Source organism: Capra hircus, assembly GCF_001704415.2.
Source record: "Capra hircus breed San Clemente chromosome X unlocalized genomic scaffold, ASM170441v1, whole genome shotgun sequence".
NCBI lineage: Eukaryota > Metazoa > Chordata > Mammalia > Artiodactyla > Bovidae > Capra > Capra hircus.
Genome location: NW_017189516.1, coordinates 28,168,768 through 28,189,056, shown reverse-complemented (window position 1 = coordinate 28,189,056; position 20,289 = coordinate 28,168,768). Strand labels below are relative to the sequence as shown.

At 42.3% G+C, this 20,289-nt stretch overlaps 1 protein-coding gene across 1 annotated transcript in view; it reads right to left on the bottom strand.

Annotated features, from left to right (window-relative positions):
* LOC102180115 (amine oxidase [flavin-containing] B) overlaps positions 1–17,638 on the bottom strand; it is a gene marked incomplete at its 3' end in the record, with an annotated part of 91,003 nt that extends 73,365 nt beyond the window's left edge. The window contains 1 exon segment of the mRNA XM_018043681.1: positions 17,317–17,638. Within this exon segment, the coding sequence (XP_017899170.1) occupies positions 17,317–17,638 (322 nt within the window).
* Between the last annotated feature and the right edge of the window lie 2,651 nt (positions 17,639–20,289).

The window sequence follows — 20,289 nt, the reverse complement described above, 5'->3', positions numbered from 1 at the left end:
TCCGCCGTCCCTGGGATTCTCCAGGCAAGAACACTGGAGTGGGTTGCCATTTCCTTCTCCAATGCATGAAAGTGAAAAGTGAAAGGGAAGTCGCTCAGTCGTGTCCAACTCCTAGAGACCCCATGGACTACAGCCTAGCAGGCTCCTCTAATTGCTAATACTGTTTAAAACCCTTATTTTTCTAAGAAAAAATTAAAATCCCTAACACACAAGCATTCTTTGGAAATTATAATTCACTAATGCTTTGAATTTTAAAGATTGGTTTTAAACTTGCTCTCACATTAATGGAAAGGAAGCCAGATTTAAAAGATACCTGTTTACTGAAATATACCTTTTAAAAGAATGCAGTAGGAGAAGAAAATGCTTTCTCATTTCCATCACTTCTCATACTATTCTGTTCATAAACTAAAACCCAGAAATAAAGCAAGCATAAACCCAAAAGATTTTTCTTTCGCAAATAAAATATTTTTACCTCCCTTATCTTACAGTCAGCTCAACCTTTTTGTACTTTTCCCCATTTCTCAGACCTGTCCACTGGAAGTGCAATATTGTGGGCCAGCAGACTGATTTATCTACAGAAAACTCATTTCCCTTTGGACATATTCTTCATGAACTCAGAAAGGACGGACCAAGGGGAGAAAAGCAGACAACAGACAGTGTATTTTGGATGTTCTGCCTTTTATCAACTAGGGTGGACCATGTGATTTCCTTTCAAATTGTGACTGTTCCCACATGAAACCCAATTTCTGATGACAGAAAAGGCATTTGTGATGTTCTCCTCTCCTCCTGAGGCCAGAAATATCACACTATCTACGAGTAAGACTAAAAAAGCTAGGATAAGACATAACACTTGGAAACTCAACCCCAGGTTATCTTAGCATCCATTCTGACTTGGTCCAAGGGTGATCTCTTGAAAGGTACCCAGAAGCTTCTTTCATCAAAAAAAAAGGACATTTTGGTGCATGCAATAACAATAAATGGGCACAAGAAATGTAATTTAACATCTTTCCTTGTGTGTGCACCTGGTTAAACTGGAACTGTTTCTTGACTGTTCATTCCTGGCACCTGGCACATAGAAGGCTCTCACTTCAGTTCAGTTCAGTCACTAGTCGTGTCTAACTCTGCCACCCCATGGACTGCAGCACACCAGGCTTCCCTGTCCATCACCAACTCCTGGAGCCTACTCAAACTCATGTCCATCAAGTTGGTGATGCCATCCAACCATCTCATCCTCTGTTGTCCCCTTCTCCTGCCTTCAATCTTTCCCAGCATCAGGTTCTTTTCCAACAAGTTAGTTCTTCATATCAGGAGGCCAAAGTATTGGAGTTTCAACTTCAGCATCAGTCCTTCCAATGAATATTCAAGACTGATTTTCTTTAGGATTGACTGGTTGGATCTCCTTGCAGTCCAAGGGACTCTTAAGAGTCTTCTCCAGCATCACAGATCAAAAGCATCAATTCTTCGGCAATCAGCTTTCTTTATAGTCTAACTCTCACATCCATATACGACTACTGGAAAAAACCACACCTTTGACAAGACGGACCTTTGTTGGCAAAGTAATGTCTCTTCTTTTTAATATGCTGTCTAGGTTGTTCATAACTTTTTTTCCAAGGAGTAAGCGTCTTTTAATTTCCTGGCTGCACTCACCACTGGCGGTGATTTTGGAGTCAAAAAAATAAATAAAGAAATAAAGTCTCCCACTCTTTCCACTGTTTCCCCATCTATTTGCCATGAAGTGATGGGACCAGATGCCATGATCTTCGTTTTCTGAATGTTGAGTGTTAAGCCAACTTTGTCATTCTCCTCTTTCACTTTCATCAAAAATTAGAGTAGCCATCATAGTAAGCAAAAGAGTCCGAGATGCAGTACTTAGATGCAATCTGAAAAGTGACAGAATGATCTCTGTTCGTTTCCAAGGCAAACCATTCAATATCACAGTAATCCAAGTCTATGCCCTGACCAGCAATGCTGAAGAGGCTGAAGATGAATGGTTGTATAAAGACCTACAAGATCTTCTAGAACTAATATCCAAAAAAGATGTTCTTTTCATTATAGGGGACTGGAATGCAAAAGTAAGAAGTCAAGAAATACCTAGAGTAACAGGCAAATTTGGCCTTGGAGTACAAAATCAAGCAAGTCAAAGCCTAACAGAGTTTTCCCAAGAGAATGCACTGGTTATAGCAAAAACCCTCTTCCAACAACACAAAAGAAGACTCTACACATGGACATCACCAGATGGTCAATACTTAAATCAGACTGATTATATTCTTTGCAGCCAAAGATGGAGAAGCTATATGTAGTCAGTAAAAACAAGACTGGGAGCTGACTATAGCTCAGATCATAAACTCCTTATTGCCAAATTCAGACTTAAATTGAAAGTCTGAATTGAAAGGGAAAACCACTAGGCCATTCAGGTATGACCTAAATCAAATCCCTTACTATGATACAGTGGAAATGACAGATAGATTCAAGGGATTAGATCTGATAGAGTGCCTGAAGAACTATGGACGGAGGTTAGTGACATTGTACAGGAGGCAGTGATCAAGACCATCCCCAAGAAAAAGAAATGCAAAAAGGCAAAATGGTTGTCTGAGGAGGCCTTACAAATAGCTGAGAAAAGAAGAGAAGCTAAAGGCAAAGGAGAAAAGGAAAGATATACCCATTTGAATGCAGAGTTCCAAAAGTTAGCAAGGAGAGATAAGAAAGCCTGCCTCAGTGATCAATGCAAAGAAATAGAGGAAAACAATAGAATCAGAAAGACTAGAGATCTCTTCAAGAAAATTAGAGATACCAAGAGAACATTTCATGCAAAGATGGGCTCGATAAAGGACAGAAATGGTATGGACCTAACAGAAGCAGAAGATATTAAGAAGAGGTGGCAAGAATACACAGAAGGACTATACAAAAAAGATCTTCGTGACCCAGATAACCACGATGGTGTGATCACACACCTAGAGCCAGACATCCTGGAATGTGAAGTCAAGTGGGCCTTAGGAAGCATCACTACGAACAAAGCTAGTGGAGGTGATGGAATTCCAGTTGAGCTATTTCAACCTAAAAGATGATGCTCTGAAAGTGCTGTGCTCAATATGCCAGCAAATTTGGGAAACCCAGCAGTGACCACAGGCCTGGAAAAGGTCAGTTTTCATTCCAATCCCAAAGAAAGACAATGCCAAAGAATGCTCAAACTACGGCACAATTGCACTCATCTCACACATTAGCAACATAATGCTCAAAATTCTCCAAGTCAGGCTTCAACAGTATGTGAACTGTGAACTTTTAGATGTTCAAGGTGGATTTAGAAAAGTCAGAAGAACCAGAGATCAAACTGCCAACATCTGTTGGATCATTGAAAAAGCAAGAGAGAGTTTCAGAAAAAACATCTACTTCTGCTTTACTGACTAACCCCAAACCTTTGACTCTGTGGCTCACAACAAACTGTGGGAAATTCTTCAAGAGATGGGAATACCAGACCACCTTACCTGTCTCCTGCGAAATCTGTATGCAGGTCAAGAAGCAACAGTTAGAACTGGACATAGAACAACAGACTGGTTCCAAATCGGGAAAGGGGTACTTCAAGGCTGTCTATTGTCACCCTGCTTATTTAACTTATATGCAGACTACATCATGTGAAATGCTGGGCTGGATGAAGCACAAGCTGGTATCAAGATTGCTGGGAGAAATATCAATAACTTCAGATATGCAGATGACACCACTCATGGCAAAAAGTGAAGAAGAACTAAAGAGCCTCTTGATGAAAGTGAAAGAGGAGAGTGAAAAAGGCTCTCACTTAATGTTTTCCCAATCTAAGACTAGCAGCAGATGGATGGAGACAGATTGGCATGCTGCCAGCCAAGATTTTTTGATAGATTGTAAACAGAAGAAGCTGAATCACAGGATTAAAAAGTAGACCACAATTTCCTTTTACAGACATTTCCATAAGTCATGGGCTTCATCTTTTTCAATCAGAGAACAGAATCCTCCAATTGTCAATGTCATTATACTAATAGTCTAGCTCTACAGCGTTTGATCTGCTGGGGCATGGGAAGGATGGACTTTCTCTTTCTCTCTCCTCTGTTTTGCCATGGAATGGGACAGTGTGTTGTCCCTACTGGACTTTACATAATGCTGCATTATATATAGCCCTTGCCTTTTTCTATGCTTCTCCAATCATCTTCAAGATTCCTGCGTTTCTCAGTCCAGCAGAGGGACCTTCCAGACATCCCTAAACTTAGACTAAATGACTAGTTGTCTCCTCTGCCCAACTGTAAAATAGCAGATTAATTACTTTTTTTAAAGCATTTATTTTTCTGGCCTTTAAACCATTTGTTGAATCACACAGAGAATCCCATCTCTGGATATGCTGATTCAAAATGTTGCAGCTCATGTAAATGCTATTAATGGTCATTTCCAAGAAGTACAATCAAAAGGTTTTCTGTCAAAACACTACAGCACTCTCCCTTGCAATCATGATCTTCTATCTTTCTAGTTCACTTGTTCAAATCCATCTAATATGAATGCCCTTTAACCCAAGATCCTCAATCTATTAACCTTTCCACTCAAATCCTATCAACAGTTCCCTCACAGTGTCACTTTCTCTCTTGTTCATCTGGGATTCCATCATCCATTTCTGTAATCACTTTCAGTATCTCTGATTCCTTGTGAGAAATCCTACAGGGAGCTCCATAAAATGGTTGTAGATTAGGGGAAGAATAGAGGTAGATACCAATGTAGATTTAAATGTCAAGCACATAACACTCTATTTGGTGGAAGAATATTTGAACTGGCTAACTATCTTTCCAATAAATCCTATCACCAAGTCTTCCTTCGGGTCCTCTGAGGCCCAGAGATGAAACTGCCATATTCCTCTCTTCTGTATCACCCGAACCAGATGAATTTATCTTTCCCAGCACCCACCACCGCTCAGAGAATTCACCTGTATGTAGCTGAATGTGCCTCCCTCTGCTTGGTGTGCCCTTCAAAGAAGGAAACATGGATTACCCATCTGTATATTCCCATGTCTAGCCCCATGCTTGGTAAATAGGGCCCTCGATAAGGGTTTATTGGATGAAAGGATGAATCAACGAATTAACAAACGACTTCTTTTTTCTCCCCTGCAGAAACAACAAAATAAAACACGTTTGATGAAATGAGGATAACTCATCTGAGTTTATGCGTTTATGGGTGTTTATCATCACTACTTAACAAGGGCTATTTAATTTTAACAAGCATAGCATAAAAGGGCTATTCCGAAACAGCCAACTGTATCTTATAGGACTCCTAAACAAACCAAAATCTATCACAGGATTTGAATGCAAACTGGAAAGGAAATTAAAATGTAAAACATGAAACAGCTGTTTGATTAGCTTTTACAATAGACCTTGGACCCAGGCAATATTAATTTCTTATCTAGATGGGCAAAAATAATCATAGAAAATGGTTTGCCACAGGACTATTCTTTTTTCTTTTCTGTGCTGAAACACACAGAATAATTTAATTAATGATATCAAACTTCTAGAAGCACAGGATAATGGTATTCAAAAAATTTTTAAGCACTGTATAATATATAAATACCTAGTAAACAGTGGTAGGCATAAAGCATTCATTGCAAAAGTGGTTTGCCTGCATGTTATAGAGAGCAAGAAGAGCAAGAATTACATGCCACCACTGAAATTTTATGAAACTAAAGAACATTTACAAAACCTAGTACCTACAACTTCATTAAATTACAACTCTGAACTGGTGAAGATCCCTGGTTTTCTTTGTGTTGTGTCAAAGATGGAAAAATACTGGCTTCCTAGAGAAATAACTAAGAAGCCCATTATTAAAATTTTACCTTAAATTGACAAAACTTTCTTGGAGTAACAATTTTGTGATCATTACCAAATGCCTTAAAATGATTCCTAACACTTATGTCTAGGAATTTCCTAAAGAAGTAATAAGAATTATGCACTAAGGTTTAGGTACAAGGATATTCACAATAACTTTGTTTAAAATAGAAATTTGGAAACAACACAAATGTTCAGCAATCGAAGATTGGTAAATAAATACAATCTAATATAAAGTTATTAATATTGTATAGAAGAGAATTGAAGACATGGTTAAACATTCATAATATGTTGTTATTTGTGTTAAAAGGACTACCAGTGAGTATGGTAAATCCAGTAGATGATTTGCAAACAGAAAATACAGGTGACAACTGTAACAGTGGCTTTTTTGGTAGGCATCAATTATAGACTATTTTTGTTTTCTTTCTGCTCCTTTCTGTAATTTACACATTTTCACAATAAGTATGTATTATTCCTCAACTCACATTATTAAAAGACATTCTTACCTCTCCAAAAAAACTCCTTAAGCTGTAAATAACCAAGAAGGAATGTGATTGCATCTTTCATTTATATCAGTGGCCTGTCTTTCTAAAAATTTTCGAGGGAACTTTGGTCATTAATTTGATAATTAACTCTTTACCCAAAGTTATCTGAAAGGGGGCTGTGTTGGATAACAAAATTTTTCCAAAGTTGCTTTAATGTAAAAAACTGGAAAATAACCCAAAAAGTAAGATAGAATTAAACATGATTATAAAGACACAATTTTTTCCCAGAAACACGACTGGGATCACAGGAATAAAAAAACACACACACACACACACACAAAAGATGAGGTCAGGATTCCAAATTCACTATAAATGAATCATTGGAAATGTCTGCGAGATAAATTAAAAGGAGGGGGGGCTATTTAGGTTGGAAGGAGAGCAAATAAAACTAAATACCTAGAAGGACACTTGCAGCATTGTGCAATTCTGACAAACGTGTCTTTTTTTTAAGTTTATAACAAGTTTTTAAGACTGCTTGAGGTACAAGGTGCAAATGGATGCTTCTCAAAATGAATGAACATACAAGTCATTATATATATTAAAAGCAGTATGTACATGTCAATCCCAAACTCCCTAACTATCCCTTTCTCCCAGCCTTCTCCCCCATGTGTGTTTAGTCACTCAGTCGTGTCCAACTCTTTGTGGCCCCACGGACTGTAGCCCACCAGGCTCCTCTGTCTATGGAATATCACTGGAGTGAGTTGCCATTACCTATTCCAGGGAATCTTCCCGACCTAGGGGTCAAACCTTTTTCTCTTGTGTCTCCTGCATTGGCAGGCGGATTCTTCACCACTAGCGCCACTAGTTTCCTTCTCTAAGTTTGGGAGTCTGCTTCTGCTTTATAAATATGTTCATTTGCATCATTTTTTTAGATTAAATGTTGATGCTGATGATGAGTCCAGAGTGAAAGTGACCCAGGTAACAGATGACTAACATAAGATCAAGAATGTAAACTTCTGACTTAATATGGAAATTAACCAGAATATGACATTTAAGATGCCATTAAACAGAGACTCTGGTAACATAACTAACATTTGAAAGGTCAAATTTTGACCTCGCTTTCTGATTTTGCCCTCTCTCACAAAACAACAGGTTTCAATGAAAACTCTTACATTACAAAATAGAATGAACTATTCACTTTGTGTTTGAGATTGCTCAAGATGTGTGTTTGTCATTTAGTAAGCTGGGTCACAACCCTTAGGGAGAAAATCTCTTTGTTCTTATTTTCTCAAAAAAGGAAAATTTTAAATACAATCAAGTCCTTCCATTTCAACTATGAAACTTCAGGGGGAAAATACTAATTAATTTTTGTGATACCTCTTTTCTAGGTGTTTTCTCAGTAAAACAGACGAACTTCTTCCCATTCTTGCCTCCCCTCACTTTCTCTTGCAATCTGCTTTGAGCTTCAGGATAACTCAATTCATTATAATCAGCTAATCACCTCTCAACCTATTCCTGAATTACTACCCATCTCTTGGTTTCTTTGGCTCTAGGGCTGCCCTCTTTCACAACTGCCCATCTTATCTTTTTAGCAAAAACTGTCAATGCTTCCTTAGTTCCAACCACTGAAAAACGTAACAAACTCACTTTGCTTTTCAACATTTCATTGCTTGATCCTGCCCTCCCCCTTCCAAATTTATTACCCATATCTCCATAGCTTACTATCTTAGACTTATTACACTTTTTACCTTCTTATAAATGGAAATATCACCTGTAAACTGGAGCCTATGGCCTTATGATTTATATTATTCCTCCCATCTTTAAAGCCTCTCTTTCTCTACCAACTCCAAACCTTGACTGTTCTTCAGGAACTGTTCCAATTTCACACCTCTAAGGAGAATTTCTCCAATTCCTGGGGTCTTCTATGATTTACTTGGGTCCCACAGTACAGAACTCAATTATTTATTACTTCTAGTCATTTATTATTGCCTGTATGTGCTGGGCTTGTGTCTGCAATTGCATTTTAAGTTTTCTGAGAGTAAGAGCTTGTTCTTACAGAAGACTTTCTGTATCTCCCTTAAGTAAACTGAGAGATGACGACTTGAGATCATGGCTTACACATCTTCATTTTCTGTAGTACTTTGTTTACTGAGTTAACCAAAGAGCCTGAACATGGATCTGTTTTGTAAACTTGAAAGTAAAAACAGTGCATTCAAAATGTTAGTCATTTTTATCTTCCACATAGCATCATTTGGTCAGGTTCTTGTTCCAACTGCCCTTTCTCCTAAAGCTGAGGGTTCATCCTCCAGAACAGGGACTTTATTCACTGGAAAACCAGGTGCTATCACTAGTAGATAAAACTAAAGATGCTTCCATCTTCAGTTATCAATGACTCTATTAGAGCAAAAATTTTTTTTTCTGCACCACATGGCATGCAGGATTTCTGTTCCCCTACCAGGGATTGGAGCCATGCCCCTCCGAAGCAAAAGCACAGAGTCCTAACCACTGGACCACCAGGGAATTCCTTAGAACATATTTTTAGCTCAGAAGAAATTTATGGGATTTGGATGGTCAAAGTCAGGAAAAAAATTTATACCATTATCAAGGGAATTACTGATTTCTAGTCAGTGAAAGTCACTCAGTCTTGTCCAACTCTTTGTGACCCCATGGAATAGTCCATGGAATTCTCCAGGCCAGAATACTGGATTGGGTAGCCATTCCCTTCTCCAGGTGGTGGCTAAGTGGCTTCAGTCGTGTCCGACTCTGTGCAACCCCATAGACAGCAGCCCACCAGGCTCCTCTGTCCCTGGGATTCTTCAGGCAAGAACACTGGAGTGGGTTGCCATTTCCTTCTCCCATGCATGAAAGTGAAAATTGAAAGTGAAGTCGCTCAGTTGTGTCCGACTCTTCAAGACCCCATGGACTGTAGCCTACCAACCTCCTCCGTCCATGGGATTTTCCAGGCAAGAGTACTGGAGTGGGTTGCCATTGCCTTCTCCACTCCCTTCTCCAGGGGATCTTCTCAACCCAGGGATTGAACCCAGGTCTCCCACATTGCAGGCAGATTCTTTACCAGCTGCGTCGCCAGGGAAGCCCCAAAATACTGGAGTGGGTAGCGTATCCCTTCTCCAGGGGATCTTCCTGACCCAGGAATCAAACCAGGGTCTCCTACATTGCAGGCAGAGCTACTGGAGACGTCCTTAAAAAGCTAAGCCCAAGAAGCTTGGGGCCCTTGCAAAATGATAATGCTGTATTTTCACATGAGGAAATTTCCAAAGTGTTCTATTATGGGGACAAAAACCCTCATCCTGAATATGGCCTCTCCATTTGGCTCGGTTCTGGGGACCTAGAAGTGTATTCAATCTTGTACATTTCCAAGATCCCCTCAGTTAAGCCCTGCCTGCTGACTTATAAAAATAGCAGAGTTAACACTGATTGAGCATCCCAGGAACATCACTCCACTTAATAAGTGAGTATCTGGAGGCTGAGGAAGTAGGTAACTAACCGAAGCTATACAGTTAGGGACACAGGTAGGATCTAAACCCAACTGTTAGGCTCCTAGGGTTTTTGCATTTAACTTCTGTGTTATCCTGCTTCCTCCAGGAAGTAAAAAGTTAGTCCCATCCTTCCAATAGATCTCTGGTTGTAAGGCTTACCTTCTCTGAGCCCAAAGCCTGAGAAGACCCACAATCTTGATCAAGGGATTCTATCAATTTAATTCAATTTCTGGAGGCTAAGGTGAGCTGGGTTCTTTGCTAAACACCAGAGATAGGGAGATACATTGTACAAAGTCTTTGATTTTGAGCAGCCTATGATCAGGTGAACGTTCACGGATGCTTAAACAAGTAACTTAAACATGGTAAGTGAGATCCAGTAATAGACACACACATGGAACACTGCTAAGACTATATGTATGAAGTGAAAGTGAAGTTGCTCAGTCGTGTCCGACTCTTTGTGACCCCATAGACTGTAGCCTACCAGGCTCCTCTGTCCATGGGATTTTCCAGGCAATAGTACTGGAGTGGATTGCCATTTTCTTCTCCAGGGGATCTTTCCAACCCAGGGCTCAAACCCGGGTCTCCCCGGGCATTGTAGACAGACTCTTTACCATCTGAGCCACCAGGGAAGTCAAGACTATATGTATAATGGCCATCAGATCCAAAGATGAAAGATAAATCAGCTGCTTTAATGATTTATACATTTTTGTCAATAAATATACAGATGGGCTCTGACTCAAATTTACCCTGTGAGCTTGATGAGATAATTTAGTTTCTAACTTATTTCTCTAATATTTTGGGCTTCAGTGGCATTTTCATGTTCTAGTGACACAATAAAGTCAATAAAATGTTCCAGTATCAAGCATTTCACCAGATATCAGTAATGACAACAAATGTTGCTATCACCGAATTCTAATGTTTGTACATTTCTTTATTCTTGTCAAGATTCAAAGTCTATATGCACATGCCCTTAACTGATGTACACTGAATTAGAACTTCTGCATTTTAAATAACATTTAGAATTAGGTAATATTGAATTATTACAGGTGACAAGGTCATAGTATAATGTCACCTGGGACACCTGGGACAAATGAAATGTATACAGTAGCATGTCACTCTGATTTGGAACTCACACTAATTTTAGTTTCATCTTTGGATTTGATAGCCATTATATGTATAGTCTTAGCACCTGGGACAAACTAACTTTTAGAATGAGTTCCTCCTCCTTGAGGAGGTGGCAAGTGGCTTAGTGGCTATGCATGTACATGTGCCAACACACACACACACACACACACACACACACACACACATACACACACTCATGGAATATTGTTTTATAACAGGGCTGTGTTTCACAGCCCTACTTTCTTGGCTTGTATATGATTTACCAACACAGATGATGTAAGAAACGTAGCAGCTAAACTGAAAGAAAAATCTGAAATTCTAATTAATTTTTGTATATAGTTAAGAGGTAAATATGTCAGAGATTCTAAACACAGAACAGATTTCTACACTAAGAGTTTGAATTCATTTGGTGCCTGGCAGATGCTAATATTAAGATCACCTCACTGTTACTCAATTTAACATACAGACAGCACTCAAAATGCTGACTCTTCTATTATTATTAAATAATTAACATTATTCGAGATAAATAATAATCCCATTTATTATTTCTTATAATTAAGATGGGTGTCAGGTGGCTGAAATGAAGACCAGATCAGAAAGGGAATAGCAGCCAGGCTGGGGTAGTGATGAAATACATATCGAGGGCTTTGAAAATTTCTTCTGATAAGGAACACAATGGGTTTGGTGGCTCTGAAGCCCAGGATAAGCCTGAGTTCTCAGGCTCCTCATTGGAGGGACTGAAGGGATGGGGATGGGGCAGGATGAGGTCGGAATGACGCCTGTATGGATCCTGTAGTCACAGCATCCATATAAATGCTTATAAATGCCTCAAAGCAAGAAAAATGACTGGTCGGTAAAGAGGAAGACGTGATTACAAAGATGCCTGCTTCTGCTCCCACAGATTAAAAAACCCTAGAAGCTAAAAAAAGGATGTCTTTTCCAAAAAGACAAGTTGTCTTTTTAATACAAGCTGTCGCCATAATGGCCTCTTGTGTACAGTCCTTTATGCACATTCTTTCTATTCCTAGCAACAAGCTCTCGGCCAATAACGGCGCTGGGAATCTCATTTTAGAAGGCAGCTGAAGAACAGAGAGGTGAGGGAAATTTTAAGGTGACACAATAGCTAAGTATAGGAAACAGAATTCATAACGAGTCTGTTTGACGTCTGACCTATGCTCTTTTAACATTGCATACTGCCTCTTTCTAGCCTGTCTTTGGGATATACACATTTCCAAGCACTTCCATCCAATTACCATTTCTTAGAACATTCAGGTGGGTTATAGGCGTCCAGGGAAGTTCTCCATCTTTCTTCATTAAAGGTGAGGCGGGGGCTTTGCCATTAACACACAGGCCTAATCTGCCTATCAGATCCCTCAACTCATGATCCCCTGTGGGCCCTCTCTGATGCACCCTGCCTAGGCCAGTCCCTCCAGCCTGCAGCAGGCTTGCCCCCTGGCCCTTCTGGCTGGACAGATCACCTTCCAGGTGTTGATTACCACTTGGAAGGCTGACTTTGACTCTTCAAGGCTGTCAGCCCAGTGTCTGCCACCCTCAGATGGCCAGATCACTTCTCTCAAGCCTGGGGAAAAAAATCTCCTTTCTGTTTCAAGTTTCCCTTTTATAGCTTTTATTTTGAGGCTTGAGCAAGAGCCATTCAGAATTGCAAAAGATAGTTTCCATGGTTCTACCAAACTAAACATTAAAATCGAGACTCGGAACAGAAGCCGTATGCTATTGTCCAGCTCCATGTGGGAAATGCCATTACTCTGCCAAGTCCCCAGAGATGACCTGCTCCTTGGGTGAAAGAGATGTCAGCAGGTACGCGTTTATATGCCACACGCATTTCCCAAAACAAAAAGCTGTTCTACAGTCGCCTTGGAATTTTTCAAACACTAAAAAAAAAAAAAAGGTTATACATTAACCATCCATACCCCCAGTCCATCTCTACTTTAGCCAAAGGGAGTGATTAAAATTTGCTGACAGCTTCGAAAACTATCAGAGAACTACCAGAATGGCCCAAGTTTAATAATTAACAAAGTTAACTGCGTCAGTCACCAACTAATCCTAAAATTCTGATTTTACCATTTTTCCCTTACTCAATAAGATTTGGCAGGACATGCAAAAGGGTCAGGAGTAAGTGGATGTGAATTTCAGATGCAATCAACTGCTGTTTTGTGGGGATAATGTTAAAGTTTGTTCATTTAACACATTTATTGAGTGCTAACTAGGCCAGGCAGAGATCTGGAGCTGAGTTTGGGGGTTCTCCAGGAGACATAGAAACACTTCCCAGGGCTCCAGGGGCCTACAGTGTAGTGGAGAAAAGGACTGAACAAGAAATGACACTAAAATGTGAACAATTAAAAACTCAAGGAAAAGAACAAGACGGCAGAGGAGAGTTAAACAAAGGCATCTCAACCCATTTGGAGGGATTTGGGAAGGCTGCCCCCGGTAAATGACATATGAGCTAAGATTTGAGATTAACCAAGTGTTTTTCTGGAGAAGGCAATGGCAAGCCACTCCAGTACTCTTGCCTGTAAAATCCCATGGATGGAGGAGCCTGGTAGGCTGCAGTCCATGGGGTCGCTCAGAGTTGGACACGACTGAGCGACTTCACTTTCACTTCACTTTCATGCATTGGAGAAGGAAATGGCAGCCCACTCCAGTGTTCTTGCCCGGAGAATCCCAGGGACGGGGGAGCCCGGTGGGCTGCCGTCTATGGGGTCACACAGAGTTGGACACGACTGAAGCGACTTAGCAGCAGCAAGTGTTTTTCAGTTTCTCAGTTTCCTCATCTCTCTCATCAAACTATAGACTGAAATATCTTCCTCCCAGTGGAGGAGGTGAGCACCCCCTCAACCAGTTCTGTCCTAGGCATCCTCTCTTCTCTCTCAACTCTTGGTTTGGGTCATTTCACAGACTTCAGGGGCTTCAACTAAAACGTCTCTGTCACACAAATCTGTCAGCCCAACCTGTTCTTTGCACTCGCAGCTGCTAGACATCTCTCCCTGGGTGTTCTATCAGCACCTTCAATTCTAGATGCTCCATCTTTCCCCAAACCTGCTCTTCTGCACATTCCTCTTTTTGTACATCATATTCCTGTCACTTGACATATCACTTTGTGAATGAAAATTCATTAGTGGCTATTCATTGACCACGTGTGTGCTAAGTCACTCAGTCATGTCTGACTCTTTGTGACCCTATCCTCTGTCCATGGGATTCTCCAGGCAAGAATGCTGGAGTGGGTTGCCATGCTCTCCTCCAGAAGATCTTCCTGACCCAGGGATCGAATCTGCATCTCTTATGTCTCCTGCATTGGCAGGTGGGTTCTTTACCACTAGCGCCACCTGGGAAGCCCCCAAAATTAGCCACTCAGTCCTGTCTAACTCTTTGTGTCCAAATGCACTGTAGCCCGCCAGGCTCCTCTGTCCATGGGATTTCCTAAGTAAGAATACTAGAGTGGGAAGCCATTCCCTTCTCCAGGGAATCTTCCTGACCCAGGGATTGAACCTGGGTCTCCTGCATTGTAGGTGGATTCTGTGCCATCTGAGCCACCAGGGAGCTAAATCTTTGGGTGATGACATACAAGGCTACAACTCATCCCAACCCACCTTTGTAGCTTGGTCTCCCACAAGTCCCCCTCAATTCTCCACACTGAAGTTCTTTTTTTAATTTTTTCTAAAGAATTTTTCCTGTGGACCATTTTTAAAGTCTTAATTGAATGTGTTACAACATTGCTTCTGTTTTATGTTTTGGGTTTTTTTGCCTTGAGGCATGTAGGATCTTAGCTCCCCGATCAAGGATTGAACCTGCAACACCCTGCATTGGAAGGACAAGTCTTAAACCATTGAAACACCAAGGAAGTCCCTGTGCTAAAGTTCTTATCTTTCCTAAGCATGAGAATATCTCACATATTTGTGATTTAAGCTATTCTTTAGCTTCAGATACTTTCTTCATCCAGTCTCCTGGTGAATTCATATCAATTCCTTAAGATCTACTTCACCATCCTTGTGAAATCTGCTTGGATATTCTCAGGCAGAGTTCAACATTCACCTAGAGGTCAACATTCACCTTTCCTATAACCTTCAGTAGGAGGTCCTATGAAAAGGTATATATCGTAGGTCATTAGTATCACTCGTTCACGACTCTGCCTCCCACATCAGCTTGTGAGTACCCCAGGGGCAATGGCTCTGACTAATTCATCTTTCCTTCCCTTTGGGATAGGATGCGGGACAGGAAGCAAATGTTCCTTGAATGAATGGATAATGAACTAATGAATGGACCTCTCTTGTGGCACCTACCACTTTCTACCTTGTATTGTCTTTGTCTGGATACCGCATCTCTTTTCCTAGACTGATAAATCTTCCGGGACAAGAAAAATGTGATCTAGTTTTGCATCATCAACCACAGCCTGCCCTAATGTGTACTGTTTGAATAAATGAGCAAAACTCTTGTAATCTCTTGTGTCATACATACATCAGACTTTGCAAAGCCATTTTCACACACATTGCTTCATCTACCTTTTAGAATGATGTTGCAATCTAGCTATGACTAGTTGGTGTTATCCTCACAAAGCAGATAAAGCAATTGAGTAAGGCCTTGGAACCCTGCTTTCTCAGTTTTTAGAATAATGCTTATTCCATGTGACATTCTTGAGAAAAGGCAGATCTACTCACCAGCCCCTTGTTTGGAGAGTTTGGGAGTCAAAAGCAGAGATTCACCACTGCTGTAAAAAATAGCTAAACCCTTATCTATCTTTCCAGTATGAGTCTTACATGAATAATTTGAGTGAGAGTGAAGGTTTGAAGAATGAATCAGAAAAAAACAAAATAAAGGGGGAAATGAAAAACTGGAACACGTTAGACATAGTTTGGGTAAGAAAAGGACTTTGAAGGTCTAGAAAGAGAGGTTTCCTCTTCTATAAGATGGGAGTGCTGTGCAAGGCAGCATGGACACACACCGAGTTCCTCTAGGAGAGATGATGTCTAAAATACTGAATGAAAATGGAATCTATATAGCCAAAGCCCACCACAGCATGCTGTTGTACTTAAAGCATCTGTAGGCTTGTGCACAGAGCCTGGCATGGGTGAGCCCGGGGAGCGGGTGGGGGACCCGGAAAACAGAAGGGATAGCCTGAGGTCTGACTCAAAGGTGAGGAAAGCTGGAATGGAGGCATGGCATCCAACATCCAGCACCTTGCTTTCTTCACCTGCCACAAGAGAATCCGAGGGCCTCTGACCTGCCCACCCCTCAGGGAGCAAGTTGGAGGCTGGCTCCTGATGTCTGGTTAGGGCACGTCTTAGTCAACACAGTGGTGGATTTTGGAGGTGTCCTCATTATTGCTCAAGTACCAGGAGGTCCTGGGGGTCGGACCAAAGCATTCTCAGGGGTCTGTGAGACAGGCTGTTCTGGAAGCATCACTTAATATTCCACTGACCCCTCCCCATAGGATCTGCCTGACTCTCTTCAGAAGGTGGGTTCCTCAGCTGACCCCATCCATCTTCTGGCGTCTGTTTCTCGAGGCCCAGTCCCACTTCCCTTCCTCGTGTCTATGAGGGTACTTTCTGTCCCCCATCCTTTCTAAGCCTTTTGGCCACCCTCCACTGAGTGTGGGGGTGGGGGGAGGAGAAGAAGGGGCAGAAGGAGAGGAAACATTCGACAAGAAGGCATTTGACAAGAAGGCCCTGCAGCCACAGGTAGACCCATGGCAATCGTGTAATCAGAAAGAATCGGGGTCAAAAGGGTCGATACCCCAGGGTCCAATCCCTTCTTTTTGAACCGGAAGAAGTTCAAGGTCGTTTTCCTGGTTCCAGAATAACAACACGTCGTGGTCCATGCCTGCTCCGGGTGAGGGTGTAGAGTGTCCAGGTCGGGCTGGAGCAAAAGGACTGACCTTTGCTTGGGGCAAGCGACTGACCTTTATGCCACCCCCTAGTGTCCCAGGGACGGGGGAGCCTGGTGGGCTGCCGTCTATGGGGTCACACAGAGTCGAACACGACTGAAGTGACTTAGCAGCAGCAGTGAGTCTCTCCCCTGCCCGTTTTCTCACCACCACCACCCTCTCTCCCCGCCCCCCGGCGCTTTGAAAATTCCAGCAGTCTCAGGCTTGGCAGCTGTCCGGGGCAGAAGTTCAAAGTCTAGCCCCAGACCTTCAAAAGACATCCTCCGGCTTCTGTCCGGGGAGGGGAGGGGGCCACCAAATCCTTCTCCCCGTGAGGGAGGATTCTGTGTGCGACGCTTGGGACCCTCTAGATCCCCTCCTGCGCACGGAGAGTCTAGGGCCTCCGGGGGACCCCCTGCCGCACGGCCGCCCCGCGTGCCTCCCGGAGCGGCCACTTGTCGGAGCCCGGGGAGGGGGAAAGAGGGCGCGCAGCCGCCACTGACCTGAGATGCCGCCCCCCACCACGACCACGTCGCATTTGCTGCTCATGTTGCTCGCCCCTCTCCGGGCCACCCGGGTGCCAGCTGCTTCGGTGTCTGGATCTCGGCCCCCGCCCGCAGCGCTGCCCCCGCGCACTAGCGCCTCCGCCGAGCGCCTATATTGGCGGCCCAGGGCTTCGGGTCGCGGAGCCCCGCCCGCCCGCCCGCCTACGCGCCGGCGGGGCTGGAGCGCACCGCCCCCGTTCCCGCCCGGAGGTCTGCGGCTCAAATCTGGGGAGGGTGGACGCCAGGGCAGAAAGGTTATCCAGGGCCCCCAAGAGTCCATCCCCGGGGCCACCACTCCCTGTTGGCCTTATGCACTGCGCGGTATTTTCCCATCAGCTTCCCGGGTGTGCTGTTCAGCTCGGGGACTGGGAGGATGGCAGATCGGGATGTCCTCCTCCAGCACCTCAAATGAATCCCTGGAATGGAGCAGTAGAGAAGGGCAAACATAATGTGAAGGCTTTTCTGGTACCAGGCACCGTCCTCAGCATTTTACATGCATGATTCCAGTTAAACCTTACAACAACCCATTTTATGGATGAGGAAAGTGAGATAAAGTCGTTAAGGAGGGGCAAAGACAAGAGAAAGACTCAGAAATAACGATTTCCTGAGGACCAGGAAGATTCCAAGCCCTACCTTGATCTGCTACCCAGGATTGTCATTATCTTGGCATTGTACTTGAATGGGAAATAGATGGGGAGAGAACGAAAACAGTGACGGCTCGAAAGTCACTGCAGATGGTGACTGAAGCCATGAGATTAAAAGATGCTTGCTCCTTGGAAGAAAAGCTATGATCAACCTACACAGCATATTAAAAAGCAGAGACATTACTTTGCCAACAACAGTCCATCTAGTCAAGGCTATGGTTTTTCCAGTAGTCATGTATGGATGTGACAGTTGGACCATATAGCTGAGTGCCGAAGAATTGATGCTTTTTCTTTTGTATAGCAGAGTTTTATTAAAGTATAAAAAGGGACAGAGAAAGCTTCTGACATAGACATCAGAAGGGGGACAGAGAGTGCCCCCTTCACTAGTGTTAGCAAGGGAGTTATATACTTTTAAATTAATTATTACAATAAATCAAAAGAATGTCTCAAAGTTGTAAAGATCTTACTAGATCCACTCTCATAATTTACATTTTAAGATAACAGGATTAGCCAGAAGTTTCTCAGGAGGAGAAACTGTCCTCAAGCAGGATCCGTTGTTGTTATATAATCCGTAGTACAGAGTTCAAACTGAGTTATTTGTTATGTAATCATCCGTTCCGGGCTTAAAGAAAACAACATTTTACGTGACTAAGACTAAGGAAAGTAGAGGGGAAAAAAAAAAAGATGTTTGCCCTTTCCTCCTCCTTGAGAATTCCAGACCCCTATCTCCTCCTCAAGAACCCCAGACCCCTTTCTCCTTGAGGACCCTGGACTTCTTATCAACCTGCCTAGGAACTGACTCTCTCATTTCTCCCTTTTCTTTTAGGAGAATTATGTTGAAAAGGGAAAGGGGGATCGTTCTCATTCCATAACTACTTCCTGCTGTTGAAGGGCATCATCCCAAAATTGTTGAGGCAGCATGTTCTCCTAAACCTCATATTGAGGGTTTCTGATCCAGAAGCCCCAAGTAATAGTTGGAGGAGGCTATGACACTCGTAGGAGCCTGGACAACCATTTGTAACCTAAAAGCCTTCACACAGTTAGAAACAAACCCCATTATATAGTTACAGATGTAAGGTGAAATAGTCATTAAATCAAGTTAAAACAGGAATGATGCTAAAGTTGAAACTCCAGTACTTTGACCACCTCATGCGAAGAGTTGACTCATTGGAAAAGACCTTGGTGTTGGGAGGGATTGGGGGTAGGAGGAGAAGGGGACGACAGAAGATGAGATGTCTGGATGGCATCACTGACTAGATGGACGTGAATCTGAGTGAACTTCGGGAGTTGGTGATGGACAGGGAGGCCTGGCATGCTGCGATTCGTGGGGTCGCAAAGAGTCGGACACAACTGAGCGACTGAACTGAACTGAACTGAAAACCTAATCAAAATTAAAAGTTACATTATGTCCATAGTTACATCAGTCCATCTTAAGATTGTTAGATGTCATCAGATCAAGAAGAGGTGTCACATATGATTGTTGTTGGTAAAGGTATTCGCAGAGCTGAAGAAAGTCCTTTCCTTGAAGTGGAGAAACCCACCATGGGAAGCCTTCAATTGATGAGGAGATTGAAAAGCTGAAAGCTGACTCAAATAGTGAGTTCTAAGGTTTTAGGACAGTCCCTTCTTCTTAGGGGTAGTTCAAGCCCTCATTAAAGCTATAGGTAAAGCTTTAAACTGTCTTGTGTTTCCTGAATTAGCTTACACAGATGTCTTTTAATAATGTCATTAGCCTTTTCAACTTTTTCTGAAGATTGGGGTTTTCAGAAACAGTGTAAGTGATATTCTATTCCTAGAGCTTTCAATACCTCTTGAATTATAGCAGCTTTAAAAGTGGAGCATCTTTGCTCTGAACTTTAGAGTTTAAGATCCCACTTACATCAAGAGAAGTCAGTACAGTAAAATTTTGCCCATTAGTAAACTTATGAGCTTTAAGCATTAGCAAAACAATAGTAACAATCACCCTTAAGCAAGGTGGCCATAGCCTGTTGTTGTTTTTTTTTTTTTTTCCAGTAACAAACAAACTCATCCTGTGGGCAAGCTCAGAGTGGGAGCCTGCAAGAGAGCAGTTTGAAGAGCCTTAAAAGCCTTTTGAGTCTCTGGGGACCAAACCAGCTAGTGGGTTTGCACCTGCTGAGTCTCAGTTATAAGTTTATATAAAGGCTGGACAAGTCCCTATAACCTGGAATCCAAATGCGGCGGCAATAATCTGTAATGCCCAAGAATCCTCTCAATTGTTTTAAAATCATAGGTAGAGGATGATCTAATATAGGTTTAACTCTAGAAA